The following is a 16598-nucleotide window of genomic DNA, read 5'->3' on the forward strand; positions in this document are numbered from 1 at the left end:
CCGCAGTCGGCGGACATGGAGCAGGGCTGAGAAGCAGCGCAGCGGCAGCGACTGCAAGTATGAGGGTTATCAGGCAGGGCCAGGCAGGCAGGGGCAGGCAGGAAGGGGTAGGTAAGAAGATAGATGCCAGCATGGAGCTTAGGGGGGACAAGCGGGATAACAGGCACGACGAGTGGATCCACATTTAGCTTGGCTGGGGAGGGATCCCGAAGTTGTACACGCAAAGCATGATGAAAGCCGTGGGGGCCCCTCCTTCTACAGGCTGCTTTGCTGGTCTCGGATGCTGAACACTACAAAACACACTCGAGCACATGCTTTCACACAGCGGTAGTATAGGTAACTCTCAAAAGGGCTGTAGCAAAGTGAGGTCAAGTGGATATCTTGCGCGAAGCTAGCGAGAGGGGTGAAAAGGAATTCCCCACAGAGGAGAGTTGTGGGGGTTATGGCGCCGAGAAGCCGCCGACGGGTCGCGCCAAGAGAAGCGGCCCGTAAACAGGCTAGGCGAGAAAGCCACGGAGCGCACTATCAGCGGTGCTGGGTACAATGCACCAGGCGTGCTAGAAAGGCTGCATTACTGCATTTCAGAACTGAATTACCATCAGGGCATCGAGGCGCATGTCCACGCAGCCCAACGAAGGGTCGGGCCACAGCGGGGTCCTCAGGTTCATCATGTACTTATTTTAACGACCAGCCGTGCGGACCAGCCAGGATGGCACATCCCCACATAACAGCTGATGGGTTCATACCTGGCACAATCTGCTGCTTCGAAAAGTTTCGGAAGGAGGCAGCATTGCCAGCAGCCTTGGCAGGTCCCAAGCTCTTGGCCATCAAGAGGAGATGGCGCGCAGAACCTGGGGGGAAGAAGGCCGGAGTGCAGCGATGACTTGGGGAGGTGGATTAGAACCACAGGGGGGCCATTTTCCATTGCAGCAGCCACTTTTGTAGTTGTACACGGCCAACAAGGGTTTGGCTTCCGTGTATATCGTACACTAGAGACACGTGGCAGACGGTGCGCGAATGAGGGATGCAGGAAAGCAACACAATGCTTGCTGCAGGGTGCAGTAGGCTTTGTAGGGCAGTCTAAAAGCCGGGTTGGTGTTGCGTCGGGAACAGTCAGCAACAATCCGCCGCGCGATCGGCTTCTTGACTGTGCATTGGTTCGAATCTGGGAGGAATGCATAGAACAGATGGATTCGTCGTTATCAATTCGGATCTATCCTAGGACGTGTCATAAGGCCTCGCTAAGGAACCGGGAACTATCTGGTTTTTGGTTGGGTAGGACAGATTCAGAGGACGAACGACGGGCGCGACCGGCAAATCAGGTTACCATTTCCAAATTCAACGGGATTGCGCAGACAAATTTTAAACTGTTATAATTTGGTAAGTACCTTGGGTTCGTTGTTTGCAAAGGTTTTTACGTCCGACCGTTGGTGGATGTTCTTCTCGACTTACTTGTTATAAGGACAACCAACGTGAGAGCGGCAAATCGTGCTGTTTAGGTATGGAACGACCTGCGGGAAAAACACGAGCTGACTGGTGCTTCAGTGCTGGTGGGCATGGAGAAGGAGGACTACAACACACGTACTGCAAGGCAAGAAGAAATCGACGCGAATAATATAAGACAGTAAAGGGCCGCAGAGGCTTGTCTGGTCCCGACTTGCTTGGCCATGGCAATTGAGTGAAAGAAACTATCCAAGCCAGCCATGCGCTATATTACATTTTGTATAGCTATTGTAAAGCTACCCATTTATAAAATGTATTTTCTGATGCTGTCCACAAGACACGGCCCTTTCGCTCTGGTGACAGTAAGGCCCGACGTCAAGGGGTCAAGACGTCACGGCTTTCTTCGGGGTAGCATCGGTCTCATAGATTTCTTCCCTTACTTAAAGCCGTATTTTCTGCATTCGTCACCTTTGACGCGTCCCGAGTCTCTGCGCCACTTTGAACGGAGCGTTAAAGTACATCACCTGATGCGGTAGCTCGAGCATACGCCCTTGGACTAGCTCTCAATGCTTGAATGTGAACAATAAATTGTCCTTAATTGTGTGTGGTTATTACAGTGGGCTCCAGACTCACGAAGAGTAGAGCCAGCGGGCCAGCTGGCCGTGCACTGCACTAGAGACTAATATACAAACTAGACAATCACCCAGATGAGACATCTAAAGGCAATTAGACAGTCAAAACCGCGACCAAAGGGAAGGCTCAGGACCCCCCAATTATTATTGAAATAGGCCTGAGCCTCAAAAGTCCTCCAATAAGAGAATAAGAGAGCCAAAAAAGAAAATAGGTGATAGCTAATTGTCCATCGGTGACCGCTCCCGTGAGCATAACAATTTGCCTGACACAATTCGCAAGAAGGGGTGATGTGCGCCAACAGAATCCCAACTTTTCCGTGGAATTCCCAGAGCTGCGAAACCCTGAAGGCGGTCCCGAAAGGCAACAACAACTCGACAGATGGCTCCTTCCGTAAGGGAAGGGCCAGGTTTTACAGTGCCGGGTTGGTTTTCATGTTTGCAACCATATATCGTCTCCCATGCTCCATGGCTGTCACCGCAGCAAGAGCCACAACATCCCAAACACATTGTTGCACTGTTCGTGAGGCTTGGACAAGCCAAAGTTGTTCCCTTAAGACTGGCAATCCTATCGAAGAGTGAGTTGATCTGCTACTGCCTGTGCCACCGGACAGGCCCAGAAGTGATGACAGCGAGGGGATACACTCCCAGGGAATGTATTGGATCACCTCCACAACCACACACTGCTGGCCGCGACATGCTGAGATGGGAACTTCCTAACATAGGCACCCCTAAATTGTGGAGCAGAAACCACCAGTCAGGACCCGACTGGTTCTCAAGGCAGAGGGCTGCAAAGATGGGGGGTTGGGGGCAGGTACTGGCCAGGCGGGATGGGGAATAGGGTGACGACGTCAGGATGGGATGCGGGGCCCAAGGCAAGGATAGGCGTGCTACACTGCTTTTAGGATGGGGGTTGCTGTCGGGGTACATGATGATGTCACCAACGGTAAAGGATACTGAAATGAGACCAGTTAATTGGAATTTCTCGGTGATCTGTTGGATGAGCAACGAAAGCGAGCATCCTTGCAGATTATGGCAGACAAAATGCGGATGTGATAAAGCGCTCACATACTTGGGACTTGCAAGTCGCCAGGTCACAACCCGTAAAGACACGAAATAATACAACATTTGATTTCGCAGCTTTTATGTACGTATATGGGGCCAGCATGATACGGGTTGCTATGGCTGATCACCTCCTTATGGCGTTCCGACTTTGAGTCTTGCAACGCAAGTAAGCGCTTCACAATGCATCCCGCAATTCTTTCAACTGGCCTGGAGTGCTCCACAAAAAGCGAAAAAGCCCCGAAAGAATACGATGCGGTACATCTTAATAAAGGGTTTGCATCCTTTGGGAATGCGCTTACTTGCTCCAGCTAATATGGGTATGGCGAGCGCTTAATATTTTGAAAAATATTTAATAAGCCAGCCTTCTTGATTGGAACCTTAGTACCCTACCTGGCACTGATTCGTCCTTACGCGAAACTATTTAGGTCAAATTGCAGAGGACAGTTATCATAATAATTTAATGAGAAACTTATAATATAATATCTCTGCAAATTGCTCTCTTATGGCTGAGCCGTTTTCCATAGTAACAACGAGGTTACAAGTTACCGTACGTTCGCAAACTCCACAAGGTGCACACATTTCGCTAGAAGCCGGGGAATCATGGACGGATGAACATGACTGTAATGTTTCGAGTGAACTGATGACCTTCTGGAGCTCATGTTAGTCCTTGTCGGAACCTGAGAGCTAACGGGGCTAGGATTGGAGAAGTACGATGCGTGGTGATGATGAACACTAGCTTAACTATTTATGCGAAACATTTTATTTGCAATATAATCCTTAATTGAGTTTAAACAATTCCGTTTCTCTTGGCTTACGCCAGTTTCTCGACAAGTAAAATTAGCTTACGCTTCCCGATTTTTTAGGAGTTAGGAGCGGTCCGGTCCTTTTTCAATGACTGCAGGAGCGGGAGTGGCTTTCGTTCTCTCTGGCCTGTTTGGGCCACTTCCCATTGTCTCGTACGTCAGCTGTATATCGATCGATAAAGCGTAACAAGCGTACGACATACGGGCTGCTAACATAACATCTCATAGCAGCATGGCCACTACATCCCTGCATCGTGGAGATTGCTCTATGGACCATGTCTGGGCAGTCATGGACGTACTACTGCGGTTGCTCCCATGCCCATCGCAATCCTTACAGTACGCATTCTATTTTGGGACGGAGGTAGGCTAGGGTAACCACCGCGTTGCGCAAATGCACATATTTCCACTGTCTTGTCCCAGCACCACCACGCGCTAGCTCTTGATAGCTCCAGGAAAAATTATATAGGTCCTTGTCCGGCAATGGCGTATGCCTTCATTGGCGGGTTCAGACAACCGTTAAGACTGGGTCACAGCTTCCGGAGTGCTGACCGTTTCAGCGAAGGTCGTTAGGGTGTGGTCGGCTGCTTTCCTGAGCCACTAGCTGGCTACTGTAACAACCACACACACACTAGCTGGCAGAGTGAGTCGTGCTGACGTTTTCCGCTGGCTGCCGTCCGTGGCCATGTGCCGCAGTGCCCATGAAGAGCGCAACGCTCCGGGCTAAACAGAGAAGTAACGAGGAAGAGCATTATCAGCTTGCAGGTTCACTGGGGAAGTTGTTCTCTTGACTCGGATTCATACGCGGCGAGGTTGGCAACAAGTGGATAGGCCACCTGGACAATCCAGCGCTCAGGAGCTTGCCCCCAGTCCCGCCCAGTGCTTGCAGCGCCCAAGGAGCTGATCTTTAAGTTTTCATTTAGTACATAGCAGTACTATCGCATCATCACTGCAGACGCTTACAGTACGGGCAAGCCTAGACGCGATAGCACTCCGCATGTTAGGACCAATATGGCCGTCTGACTTTCACAAGCAGCCTGGGCTTTAATGTTCCCGTCAGTTACACAGTACCTTTTAAGCACTTTACCCAGAGGAGAGGGTCTGTCGCTTTCCTCGTGGCAGAACAGTCCTTCATGCACTGAATAAGGCTACGACAACATATGCAGGACTTTTGCCAGCTGGATTCACGCTTGCATAACATATGTGCACAGCATCAAGGAGCTGCAGCAGCTTGGAATTGGCTCCGCATCGGTCAAGAATTCACACGCCCTCATGGAAGTTTTACTCCTGTCCATCTGGAAGGTTGGTCGTGAGGTTGATATGCTCGGGGGCCTTGCGCAATAGGCAGTACGGCACGTATGCCCATTGAATTCGAAGAGGGATTTGTCTTTCTTCACGACGATGGAATATAGTTAACGCTCAGATGCTTCGATGCCTATGCTTGTTGTGAAGAGCCATGCATTTGAACGGTCATTTGAGTGAGGAAGCGAAATCATTGTTGCATTAATACTCGCAGGAGAAGGAAAATTGGGTTATATCCAGTACTAAAGACTTATAACAGATATGCATTGAAACTGCATTATTGCCGATAGGAGAAAAAAGGATTCCTCAAACACCATTACGGACATATGCAATGCTAGAGAGGTTGTCAAACAGCGTTGATGGCGCACGAAATAAAATTACGAGGGGTGGTGGCGATCGTCCCAGTGCTTTGGGTGGCAGAAAGCAGGTGCCTTTCCACATCGTCATCTCGGAGCTCCGCGCAGGCGAGTCTCGTTTGCGTCACAAAGAGCCATCCTTCCAAGCTGCAATCCGTGTCGACTCGTGGAGCTTTTGTCTCATGATGTGAAGCGGCAGCATTGCACTTGCAAACCAGCCTTACCCCACCCAACCTAGAACTGAGGAGGCTAACATCCGATGCCTTCTACCTCCCTCACTCCCTCCATCTAGCCGTCCACTGCGGCCTGCGAACCCGATCTAATCCCCTTAACCCCGCCCCTCCGCCTTCCGCCACACATCCCACCTCTTTCCCCGGATCCCATCACGCATCCCCCCTTCTCTCCCCCCGTAATTCCCCGCCTTCCCTGTTGTAAAACTTCCTAATGTCTCCCTGTCATTCAGAGGTAATGAATGTCAAGCAGCACGTGCCCGATCATCCCTGTGTGCTGCTGTGGGTTCGCGGGGATACGACCCATGTCACGGAGGACAGCGTCGGAAAGACCGTGCTGAGCTGGTCGGATACGTACTTTGCCCAGGTGTGCCTGCATTCAGCTATAAATGAAAACGAAAATCCTCCGTGAGAAAAAAAGATGTGCGGTGTGCACCTGAGGAGATGTGCAATTCCGCACGTTTGGTCTCATCGCACATGATCGCGAGCGTTTGATTCGAAACTATTTCTAGATGGTAAAATTGAATCTGTGTCGCAGCAGCGTAAGCATGTTGGCAGGCGCTTCAGACCGGCAACAGCAGTATCGGTGACCTGCGAAGGCGACGACACACCTACAGCGCTTTAGGAACCCCGGCGGGAGCACTGCCTGCCTGGGTAGCACAACACCAATATGACGTGTGATTTGTGATTGTAGCTTGCGGCTGCGTGGGGACTCCCAGACGGCGCCGGAAGCAAGGAATGGCGGCTGCTACTCTGGGAACGGGGGCCCAGCAGCTATCCATCGAAGAGCAGGAAAAGGACACATGAACATGGGGTAGCAACAAAGTGATAAAGAAGGGAGAAAAGAGTCCCGAAAGGATTCGAACTCGAACGGTCCAGAAGTTAGGGCCGGAAAGCTCCGGAAAAGACAAAGTCGAACGGCTCACGCATCCGCGCAAATCCCCCCGGACAGGTAGTTCCCCTGCATGCGGCGCCCAGCTGCCCCAGCGGCTTTCGGCCCAAGGAGTGCAAGTTCAAGGTGCAGCAACGGGGCAAGACCCTGGCCAAGACCGCCTTGGTGGACATGACCAAGTATTGCAGCGACACGGGGCAGGCGAGGGAACAAACTGTGTCACTGCCGCTGCAGTGAGTAAATTTGGGACACATAATTAGCAATCACATATTTAGGATGGATTTATGGTTGATAATAGCAAAATTCTAGTTCCAGCACCTATCTAATCCAACGGACTCCGATTATTAACTGCCAACTGCCAACTACCGCAGGCCAAGCGGGACTCTGTATTTCGTCATTAGCACCGCACCGGCCTCGGAGCAACAACAACAACAACATCAGCAGCAGCAGCATTTAAACGAGGACAGGCCGTCGTCTCAAAGCTTCTTAAAGAACCTAATGCGCGTGAGCCTCTCGCCCGGTGTGGGCGGCGGTGGCGGTGGCGGCGGCAGTGCGATGGCGACATCAGTGACGGGGGGTTCCGACGGCGGCTGTGGCGCGGGGGGCGGAGGGAGCCCCGCCCTCTTCCCCGATAGCGGCGGCAGGCAGGGTCACAATCAGGTCCAGGACGCGGTAAACTGTGCGGCCAAGTACGGCGGCGCCGCAGCCGGCGCAGTATCCGCCCTGGCGGCGGCGGTGGCGCCGACAGTATCGTCGGGGCAGGTCAGAGCGTGGGGTGCGACGCCGGTCCCGGATACGGTGGCATCCACGCCGGACGGTGACGGCGACAGGCCGTCGACGTCGGGTCGTGGACAGCATCACCAGCGGAAGCCGTCCGGCGGCCCCGCAGGAACCTGGGTGGGGGGTCTCGCGGCGGCGGCGGCGGCATCAGGCGGCAAGACGCCATCGCCGCAGCAGGACCTGGGAGCCGACGGCGGGTACGAGAAGAGCCATGGTCTGGGCGTGTTTAAGCGCAAAACCGGCACCGGCGGTGGCGGAAGTGCCAACAAGCCGGGGACGACGGCATTTGCAGCTGCCAGCGGTGCCGCTGCCGCCGCAACGGCCGCCGTGACGTCGGCCATCGTGCCGCGGCGAAACGGCGGCGGCGGTGGGTCGACGCCGGCGGCGGCGGCGGCAGCGGCTCTGCACTCGCGCTTGAGCTCTCTGCGCAAGTCCGACAGCGAAAGCATCATTCCTCAGGCCGCCGCCGTCACCATCGATCTACGAGCCTCCTGGGATGAGCAGGCGGAGAGGTCATTGTCGCAGGCTGTGCTGACGGCGGGCGGCGGTGCCGGCGCCGGCAGGCGCGTCCGGGCCAGTGGCAGCGGCTACGCCTCCGCCGTCGTCGCCGCCAGCCAGCGAGCGATCCACAGCTTCACGGGCACCACTCCCGTCGCCGGAGGCCGAGGCCCTGGGCCCATGTCTTCGCCGCTGAATGTACAGCTCCCGCCGGCGGTGCTAGACAGCGTACGGAACCTTGCGCGGCCCAGCGGCGCGGCGAGCACCTGCAGTGATATCGTTGCTAGCGCGGGTAAGGGTGGTGGCGGCGGTGGTGGCGCCGCCGTCGGAGGCGGCGGCGGCTGGGGCACCTGGCTCCGCAGCGGCTTGGGCTGGGGTCGTTCGTCCAACCATTCCGTCGCCCGAACGTCGACGGGAGCAATTAGTCAGGTGTCGCTGGCCAATGGCGGCGCCGCTGCTGCCGGTGAGTACGGCGGTGGTGGCGCTGGCGGCGAGATGTCGGCGCTGGAAGCCGCCATCATGGGTGCCACGGAGGCGGTTGAATTACGGGAGCTTGCACTGGATCTACTTCATGAACGGGAAGAATGGCGGTCTCGCGCACTGGCGGCGCAAGACGCATTGGGCCGGGCGCAGACGGCCCGTGGGTCAGCTTTGCGTGAGGCACAACGACTGGAGGTGCGTTTCGGAGCGTTGCGTTGAGGTAGAGTTTATTAAGGCTGCACTTTTTGAGTTGGGGGTTAGATGGACAATGAGGGTTAGACAGACGACCGCTGACAGATGGATACTTCCGGCTGGTTGGTTGGGGTGGTTGGTTGGGTTAGTTGAGGTGGGGACTTTCTAGGGCAATGCATTACGGGAGCCTGCTTTGCTTTGCTCCAGCTTTGAATCTCTTCCACCCCGTGTTCTCACTCTTTCCCTCACACCCTTATCCCAACTCCATTTCCCCACCGTCAACCCTTACTACACTCCACCGTGCCATGGGTCATCGGTTTGTATCGCAGTTACGGCTTCGGCAGTACCAGGACGAACTGGGACGCCGTACGGACGGTTCGCTTCTTCAGGAGCTCGTTGAAGCCAAGGTGTGCCGTGTGCGTGTGTTAGGGGGCCTCTTGTAATGGGGACCGTCGTATGCGGACGTGATGCGTCGGTCCCGGGGGAAAGGAAGAGTGTAAGACGAATCCTATCGCTGCTGTTCTGGACGTCTACTTCTTCACGTTTTTTTGCGTTTGTTTGTTAATTCTTCCGGTTTTGAATTGGCTGCCGACGCAGGTTCGAATTGCAGACCTGGCAAATGAGAACATGAAGCTGCGGCGGCAGATTACCCACATGGGCCCGCTCTTTTATGACGACAGCGGCGACGATGACGGCCGAGCTTAAGGGCTGAACACAACGAAAGGCTCCCCCAAGAGCAATAAGAAGTCAATGTTGGCCCTTCAACACATGCGGGCTATAATGAAACAATAAGTCGTAAGCCTTAAGCACCTGATCAGGGGGGAGGCGACTTCACGTCGGCGTCATACGTTAAGCTTGGCGGTGATACCCGGTGGTATCAGAGACACACACACATACACACAGAATTCCACACGCACCGTATTATTAAGCCACCGCACTATTCCAGGATATTGTGCTCCTCATTGAAGTTTTGGTTGTGGGCGATAAAGGTCTCTCGTTATTCGCCACCTTGGACAGCGCTGTCCACTGGAAACATGATGTCGTGCCTTTTGTTCGTTGCTGTAACAGTTAACTTATAGTGCTAGGAGTGGGAGTAGGAGCGGGAGTAGGAGTGGGAGTAGAAGTAGGAGTGTCACATTGTGTGGTGGAGCGACAAAGATGGTGTAGAGGTAGGAGGCTTGTAGGAGGGGCATGGGAGGAATGGAATAGATGAATAGCTATATGGATTGGTGGACCAGGGGCTTGTGAACTGCGCATTATAGCCGATCCAGCACTAAAAGGTAGAGGAAAATGAATTTGGCATACGAGTGTGTGCGGGTCATCACAGTCGCGTTTGTTGTTGTGGTGTGAAGGATGGAATTGGGATCTGTTACCATGTGGGTACTGATGCATAGTGCAGGTTTTATGTGTGTACTTGGACCTGCCCAGCTGCTTTCTGCCCTTGCTGCTTCGCGGCGGCGCTCATGCATCAGTCACTGTGAATGCATGCGCAGCCCTGACTGACGTAGCGCATCTCGTGTCGATGGACTGGTGCCGTAGACAGACCCCGATAAAGCCTAGTTGCGAGCGGCCTGGGGACATTTTTGGATGTGATGTGGTCTTCGCCTCTTGGGGCGCACTGTAAAGCACAGTTCATTACTTTACGGTGTGACATAATAAATACTTCCAACCCGTCCAATCCTCCATGGCAGCGATGGCGATGGCGGCGGCAGTGGTCAACGCGCCCGCAGAGCTGGTGGCGTTGGTGGTGGCCCCCCTGCTGCTGGGGCAATCCGGCAGTGATGGCGGCAGCGGCCTTCCAACCGTACCAACCTACCATCCATTTGAGCATGCATGTGTACAGGATTTGAACGTTGGATGCTTGTAATTTGTGTGCTTGTTCGTTTGCACATGTGTATGTACATGAGAGCCATGTGAAACAATGCAAAGAAGCTTTCAACTCCCTGGGGGAAGAAAGCAAATGAATTGGGGCGGCAGCCGCGATGATGATGTTATGGGTCATGATGTTATGGTGGTGTCGGTGTGGCGGTTGTGGTGATGATGGTGGTGAAACGCTCCGTATGGTGCCCCTAGGGTGTTGATCGGGCTGGTGGATACGATGCTTTGATGCTTGAATCCTTCATGTTCCGTCCCATCCGATCTCATCTTGTCGTCGGGACTCGGGAACAAATCCGCATATGCAACTGCAAGATGTTGAGCAGCTACCGTCAGTTGTGCCTCGCCTTTCTCGAATGGGCTTTTGCCGTCGCCGGCTCGCCTCTAGTCCCACCATAATACCGTGTGCCTCGAGTGGCTCCTTAGTGCTCCCGGGCCCTCTTCATCGTTGCTTGCTCTTGCTTGCCATCTTGGCACCTCCAACAGTCTAATAAAAAGCAAGCAGCACGTAGAACACCTACAACAACAACACCAAGGGTCTGCAACGAGACAACTGGGGGCTTGGACGGCTACTGCACACTGCTCCTGCACTCGCACACACCTGCAACCCGTTGCGCAGGCCAACGACATAGAGAAAACACACACGTACATACATGCACACGCCACCTACCGCACACCTCCACCTGGACGTGGAAGGACACGCCCGCCCGCAGCGCAACTCCAAATGCCAGCAATCGTCTCTCCATTTGCAATACTCACAGCAGCCAGGGGTCATATATTTTAATGTTATTTTAGATTTTTTTCTATTGCTTCTATTATTAAATATCAGTCATGGTAGTTTTTTGATTTGCCGCTTTTATTTTTAATTCTCTGTGCAGGTCATAGACTGCCCTCTCCTTCCATGGCCAGGTCATCAAGCCACGTCAGCCAGTCTGCCAGAAACTCCTCTGCACGAGACACGTGCGCCAGAGCTGCCTCCCGGCCAATACGGCTCAGCCGCTCCCACTCATCAACGCCGCTGCTGCCGCTGCCGTCATTGCCACCACCACTGCCGTCACCATCGCAGCAAGCACTGCTGCTACCCCCCGGGCCGATGGCACTGCAGGCCCCAGCACCCTTCCCATCCTCGCCCAGCAGGAGCGACAACAGCGCGCGCTCCCACGCGTCAATGTCCTGTTTAGGATACGTCCTGGCAGCCCAATCAGGCACGCCATCACCGTCGAGCGGGATCCGGATGGGCTCTACGTGCACTGCGTGGCAGAGGCCCATACCCGCCTCCGCAAGGCCACCTGTGGGTGGAACGGTACGTGGTAGGACATTGCTGTGGTTCCCTTTCGGCATATAGTTGTGCGGTTCCGTATGTACAATTGTGTGCGTTCGTACGAGGAGTAACCAACACGTACATGATTGCCCTGTGCCACGAGGATGGGTTCGTCAAACACGTAAAAAAACACAACATTCATCATCTTTTCGCAATCTTTGCAATTGTGCACCTCCCAGCACCAGCGCGAGCTGCTGCGCTACCTCCCCCGAGCCCCCGCCCCCTCCATGCCTCTTGCGTGACGGCCCCCTACCTAGATCGCTAATCAAAACTGGCAGTCCCCGCAAGAGCGACTCTGTCACCACCATGCCCCATGCCTCCAGCCACAGACTTGGAGCCAGCACCGCCACACAGCCCCGCAGCACGCGGCTCACGTCGGGCTGCGGCTCCCAGAGCTCCAGGGGAGCCGCGGTCCCAGCTGCTGCTGCTGCTGCTGCTGCTGCTTGCGGCGCTGCTCCAGACCGCATAAGCGGTGCCAATATCTCGGCGGCTGCTGGGTCGCCTGCAGAACATGGAGCAGCCCACAGATGATGGGGTGGGGCCAACCCTCAATCGGAACCGTTGACCAGGCGGCAATCCATTGCATTGGCACAGGCAGTGGCGCCGCCACCGCCGTGAGTGAGCAACGCCGTAGCCAGCAACAGGAGCTAGAGGGGGATCCCTGCTGATGTGAGGAGAAGAGGCAGGATGCTGCTCAGGACAACCCGCGCCTCCCCCTCCGTTTCCGTCCTCCCCCTCCTTTTCCGCCCTCCCTCCTGGTCTCCCCACCTGACACTACCCGGAACCGTACCCCCCGGCCCGCCAGCCGCGCCAGCTCCAACACCACAGCGGCCCCCTTCTCCCGTGTAAACTTAAGAACGGCCACGTCCACTACTGCGTCTGTCACAGCCATTCCCGCCCCCGGGCCGGCTGCCGCCTCCGCCGCCGGGCTGGCTGCGGCCTCCGCCGCCGGGCTGGCTGCGGCCTCCGCCTCCATCACCAAGTCATACGGGCCCCTCTTCATTCGGTCGACCGACTGCGGCAACGGATCCCCCTTAACTGCAATTGCGGGTGCTGCTGCTGAGCTACACCCTGAGCCCCGGTAGGAACATGAAGGCGCCAAGCACGACGAATCAGGCAGCTGGTGCTGGCGCTGGTGCCGATAATAACAATTATATGAATTTCGCCAGGCCGCCAGCCGCGGGAGCGCCTCGGCAGCCAAATCGGGGAAAGGAGGCGCCCCGAATACGCGCCACGTAGCCAGCGGTACCACGCGCACTGGCGGCATTGGCGTCGCCGCTACACCTGCAGCCGCCAGCTGCCGAGGCCAGTGCTGCCGTACATAACAGGCAATGAACTCCGACACCGCTAGAACGGCACCCAGACGCGCCCAGGCAGCCAACAGGCCGTCATGACGTGGGCCCGTCCCACTGGGACCCAAGGGCAGGAAATGCACGTTCTGGACGTAGGCGAGGCACCGACGCGGCGGCGCCGTCGCCACAAGAGATTCAAAAAGTGTAGTGCTAGGCGGAGGTGGCGGCAGGGGCGCCGCCGCCCCAGCGGATTTCCTAGTACAGCCTGAGCTTAGGAGTCCACTGCTGACTGCATGTATAGGGGAGCTTGTGCTTGTAGATGGGATATGGACATCAATAGCGCAGTTGTAGCCATCGCCGTTGTCGTCGTCGTCGTAGTAGTAGTCACTGCATTGCTGTGGGGGTGCCGGCAGCAATGTCCCAGATGCTGGCGGCTGCGGGTGGCTGAGCGCGGATGGGGCCTGAGGGCACGGCAGCCGCTGCAGCGGTGGCAGCAGCTTCTGGCTTTCGTCCGCATCAATGATGACCCAGGTTCCATGCCGCGGCAGCGCTCGGTTGCGGCCCTCGATACTGCTGGTGGCGCGTCTACATCCGGCATCGCCCTTGCTGTAGCTAAGACGTGGAGCTTGTGGGCCGCGGGTGCAGCTGAAGTCAGGACGGTTCTGCACACCGTCAGGTGTATTCTGCACGCCAATTACTTCTGTCCCCCCCTTCTGGCTGCATGTTTCTGCGCTGGTGTTCCTTGGAGGCGAGTCCTCCGAGAGGACGAGACCCTGCACGTACGACGACACGCTGTCCGCCAAAGTCGAATTTATGAGCTCAGCTGCACCAGCTCCAGAGGGCTCCTCGACGAGAATGACGTGATGATGCACCTTCTGCTCGAGCCACGTTACCACGCCCGGCTTTGAGAAGCTGAGTTGTGGCAGCAAACCCACCAGGGCCGCGTGTACCAAAACCTGGAGGATGGAACAATAAGACTAGTTTTTCCATGACGATTCGTAGCTTTTCCGCGAGGGTCTTGAAATCGCACCTTCCCCCGGCTTGCGATGGAGACGACGTGCACCTCGAATCCTTCGGCAGCAAGCGTTGATGCCATGGATAAGAACGCATGTTTACCACCAGCAAAGTGACTATTATGGGCAGTAATCACATTTTGCTTGAAAAGCACAAAGCGAGCGCTTGAATGGGAATCGCGACGTCCGCTGCCTGCTGACGCAGCCATCCCGCCACTCCTCCTTTGCAAATTGCTGATTGTGTGAGCTAGTATTAGGTGAAGCTATCGCTGTACCACGGTGGCCTTGCACAGGATGGCCTGGTGCAGCTTGAGCAAGGAAACAACGTGCTCTGTTCCTATTTGCATAATCGTTCAAAGAGGATACCCAGGTGTTGTGTTTTTGCGCAGGCCATCTCCCCGTTCGGACCCCAGCGCGTTTCCATTTCAGGTGAAGCAGGTCCCCCGCATTGCCACGGCGCAGCACGCAGCACGGCCTGGGCGCAGCACGGCCTGAGGCGCAGCACAGCCCTAGCGCAGCAGACATACTTAGCGATTGACTCATTTCTGGCGCTTTTCCTATCGAAATCGATTAGCTGATCAGCCTATTAAAACGCTCGGGACAGTGCAGTACAAGATGGCGAAAGTGCGGCAGCGGCACAACCCTGCGTTTTAGCTTGGGGTCCCTGTGCGAGATTATAATCATCGCCAAATGCACCCAACCCTTGCGCGACGAAAGCTAGCTGCCCCCGGCACTCTCCGGCGCGCGGCTTATTATGGCCGCCCGAGTAGATCACAACTAAAATGCGCTCATCAGCAGCAGCAACGAGGCCAGAAGTTGAAACATGTGGACCCCAGTCCCAGCTCTGTGTCGTTGCCTACACGTGATGCGTCAAAGGCCACCATGGACCCTCTGGGTTGAGAAATACAAAGGCTGCAGCAATGAAAAAAGACTGCAGCATCAGCACCTCTTCGGGCATCGGGTGGTAACTAACCTGTAGCCATACGCCAATCGAGACGGCCGCCCGCCTTCCATGCGTCGTGTTCGTAGGTGTAGGGAATTGTAGTAGATGTATTCGTGCTTTTACTTATTTTCCGTAAATCACTTAACTCTACGAAAATACTCATTTTGAAAACACTACAATCCAGACGATTGAGCGTTTATATAAGAAATACCATCGATTGCCGTGTTCGGCTGCCTCGTGTGTGCGTTTGAATTGATCCATCATGCATACAGAGCAGCGTCCGCTGAGCCCTGCTAAACTTGGGTTCTCATTATTAAACAATACATTGCAAGTTTTGTTTACGCTGCGCTTGCCGTCCCACATCGTTCCCACTGCAAAAGTAAAATCGTTGTTGGCAGAGTTGGCAGGCGCTACTTCCCAAATCATGAGCTGATAAAAAGTCCAATGGCTTCCATTTTGCCCGTTGGCCATTTTAAATATTTTCTGGACGGCGGGCTTCTCCAGCCTGCATGTCCTCCTGGTTACAAACGCGGACAAACGTATGTTTGTCTGTCTGCCTGTCCATGCCCTGTCCGTATGTCTTTATAACGGTCCTAAGTTAGGCGCACAGCTTCGCTTCCGGGAACAACTCCTGGAACAAAGACGCGATGCGATTGAAGGGAATCAGGCGACGGGGTTCGCGTCTCAGTGTCGAATACTCTCTGACTTCCTCAACCCTGCCTCACGTACTGTATCATTACCTACTGCATCATCTCTTCGCCTTTCAAGGATCTTCTAAATTATTACAGGTACATGCGCTGGCAGAGGTCGTGGACAGGGTGGGAAGGCGGCGGGATAAAGCCAACCTTGCGGAGGGCATGTTCGAAGCCTGTTTGAAGGATAGCGCAGTCCAGCTGCAGATTATAATTCATGAGGCAGGTAGTGGGGACGGCACGGCCATCCCACAGGCTGTTGTATGCGGAGCTGGCTGAACTCCCCTTACAATATTACATGGTAAAACAGATCCTCCGTTTCTGGAACCGCCTTCAAAAGCAAGTGGGGTCCATTGCCCATGCAGTTTTACGGCAGGAGATAACCGATGCCCTGACCAACCCGGAATGGGAGGGTTGGGGGATCTCAATTTACGACTGTTTTCCTTCTTGGAGTGCAATATTTGGAGCGGAATACCGCAAGAAGTCGTGGGGGTAAAGGAGCGTGTTGACTGGTTGTTGAGTAGACCTCTACCCGAAGGAGCGATGATAACGGCACTAAGAGAGCGTTTGATGAGCGGCTGGGACCATACGCGTCTGACTGTCTTGCAAAGAAAACTCCAGAGGAGTACCCATCAGATGGCAAGCAACCGGGAGTGCAAATGGCGAAGTATAAGCACTGGATGGGGCTGCCCTTTTCGGGAGCCGCAGCCGTCATGTGGCCAACACATGCTAAGGTTTTCATTTCTCGTTTAGCACATCGTAAGCTAATGCAGTTTCGTTTATGTTGCTGGGCTT

General features: G+C 55.0%; 2 protein-coding genes across 2 annotated transcripts; one reads left to right on the plus strand and one right to left on the minus strand.

The window, feature by feature from the left end:
• Positions 1–4028: 4028 nt before the first annotated feature.
• On the plus strand, positions 4029–9372 carry VOLCADRAFT_93892 (uncharacterized protein; the record flags this gene model as incomplete). Its single annotated transcript, XM_002953083.1, has 7 exons — positions 4029–4093; positions 5104–5239; positions 6061–6192; positions 6778–6950; positions 7089–8670; positions 8997–9074; positions 9265–9372. 7 exons carry the CDS (start codon positions 4029–4031, stop codon positions 9370–9372), a joined length of 2274 nt encoding a protein of 757 aa, XP_002953129.1.
• A 2049-nt stretch (positions 9373–11421) lies between these two features.
• On the minus strand, positions 11422–15274 carry VOLCADRAFT_93893 (uncharacterized protein; the record flags this gene model as incomplete). Its single annotated transcript, XM_002953157.1, has 5 exons — positions 11422–11831; positions 12036–12365; positions 12632–14111; positions 14186–14226; positions 15142–15274. 5 exons carry the CDS (start codon positions 15272–15274, stop codon positions 11422–11424), a joined length of 2394 nt encoding a protein of 797 aa, XP_002953203.1.
• Positions 15275–16598: the final 1324 nt, after the last annotated feature.

This window comes from Volvox carteri (genome assembly GCF_000143455.1).
Source record: "Volvox carteri f. nagariensis unplaced genomic scaffold VOLCAscaffold_34, whole genome shotgun sequence".
Taxonomy (NCBI): Eukaryota; Viridiplantae; Chlorophyta; class Chlorophyceae; order Chlamydomonadales; family Volvocaceae; genus Volvox; species Volvox carteri.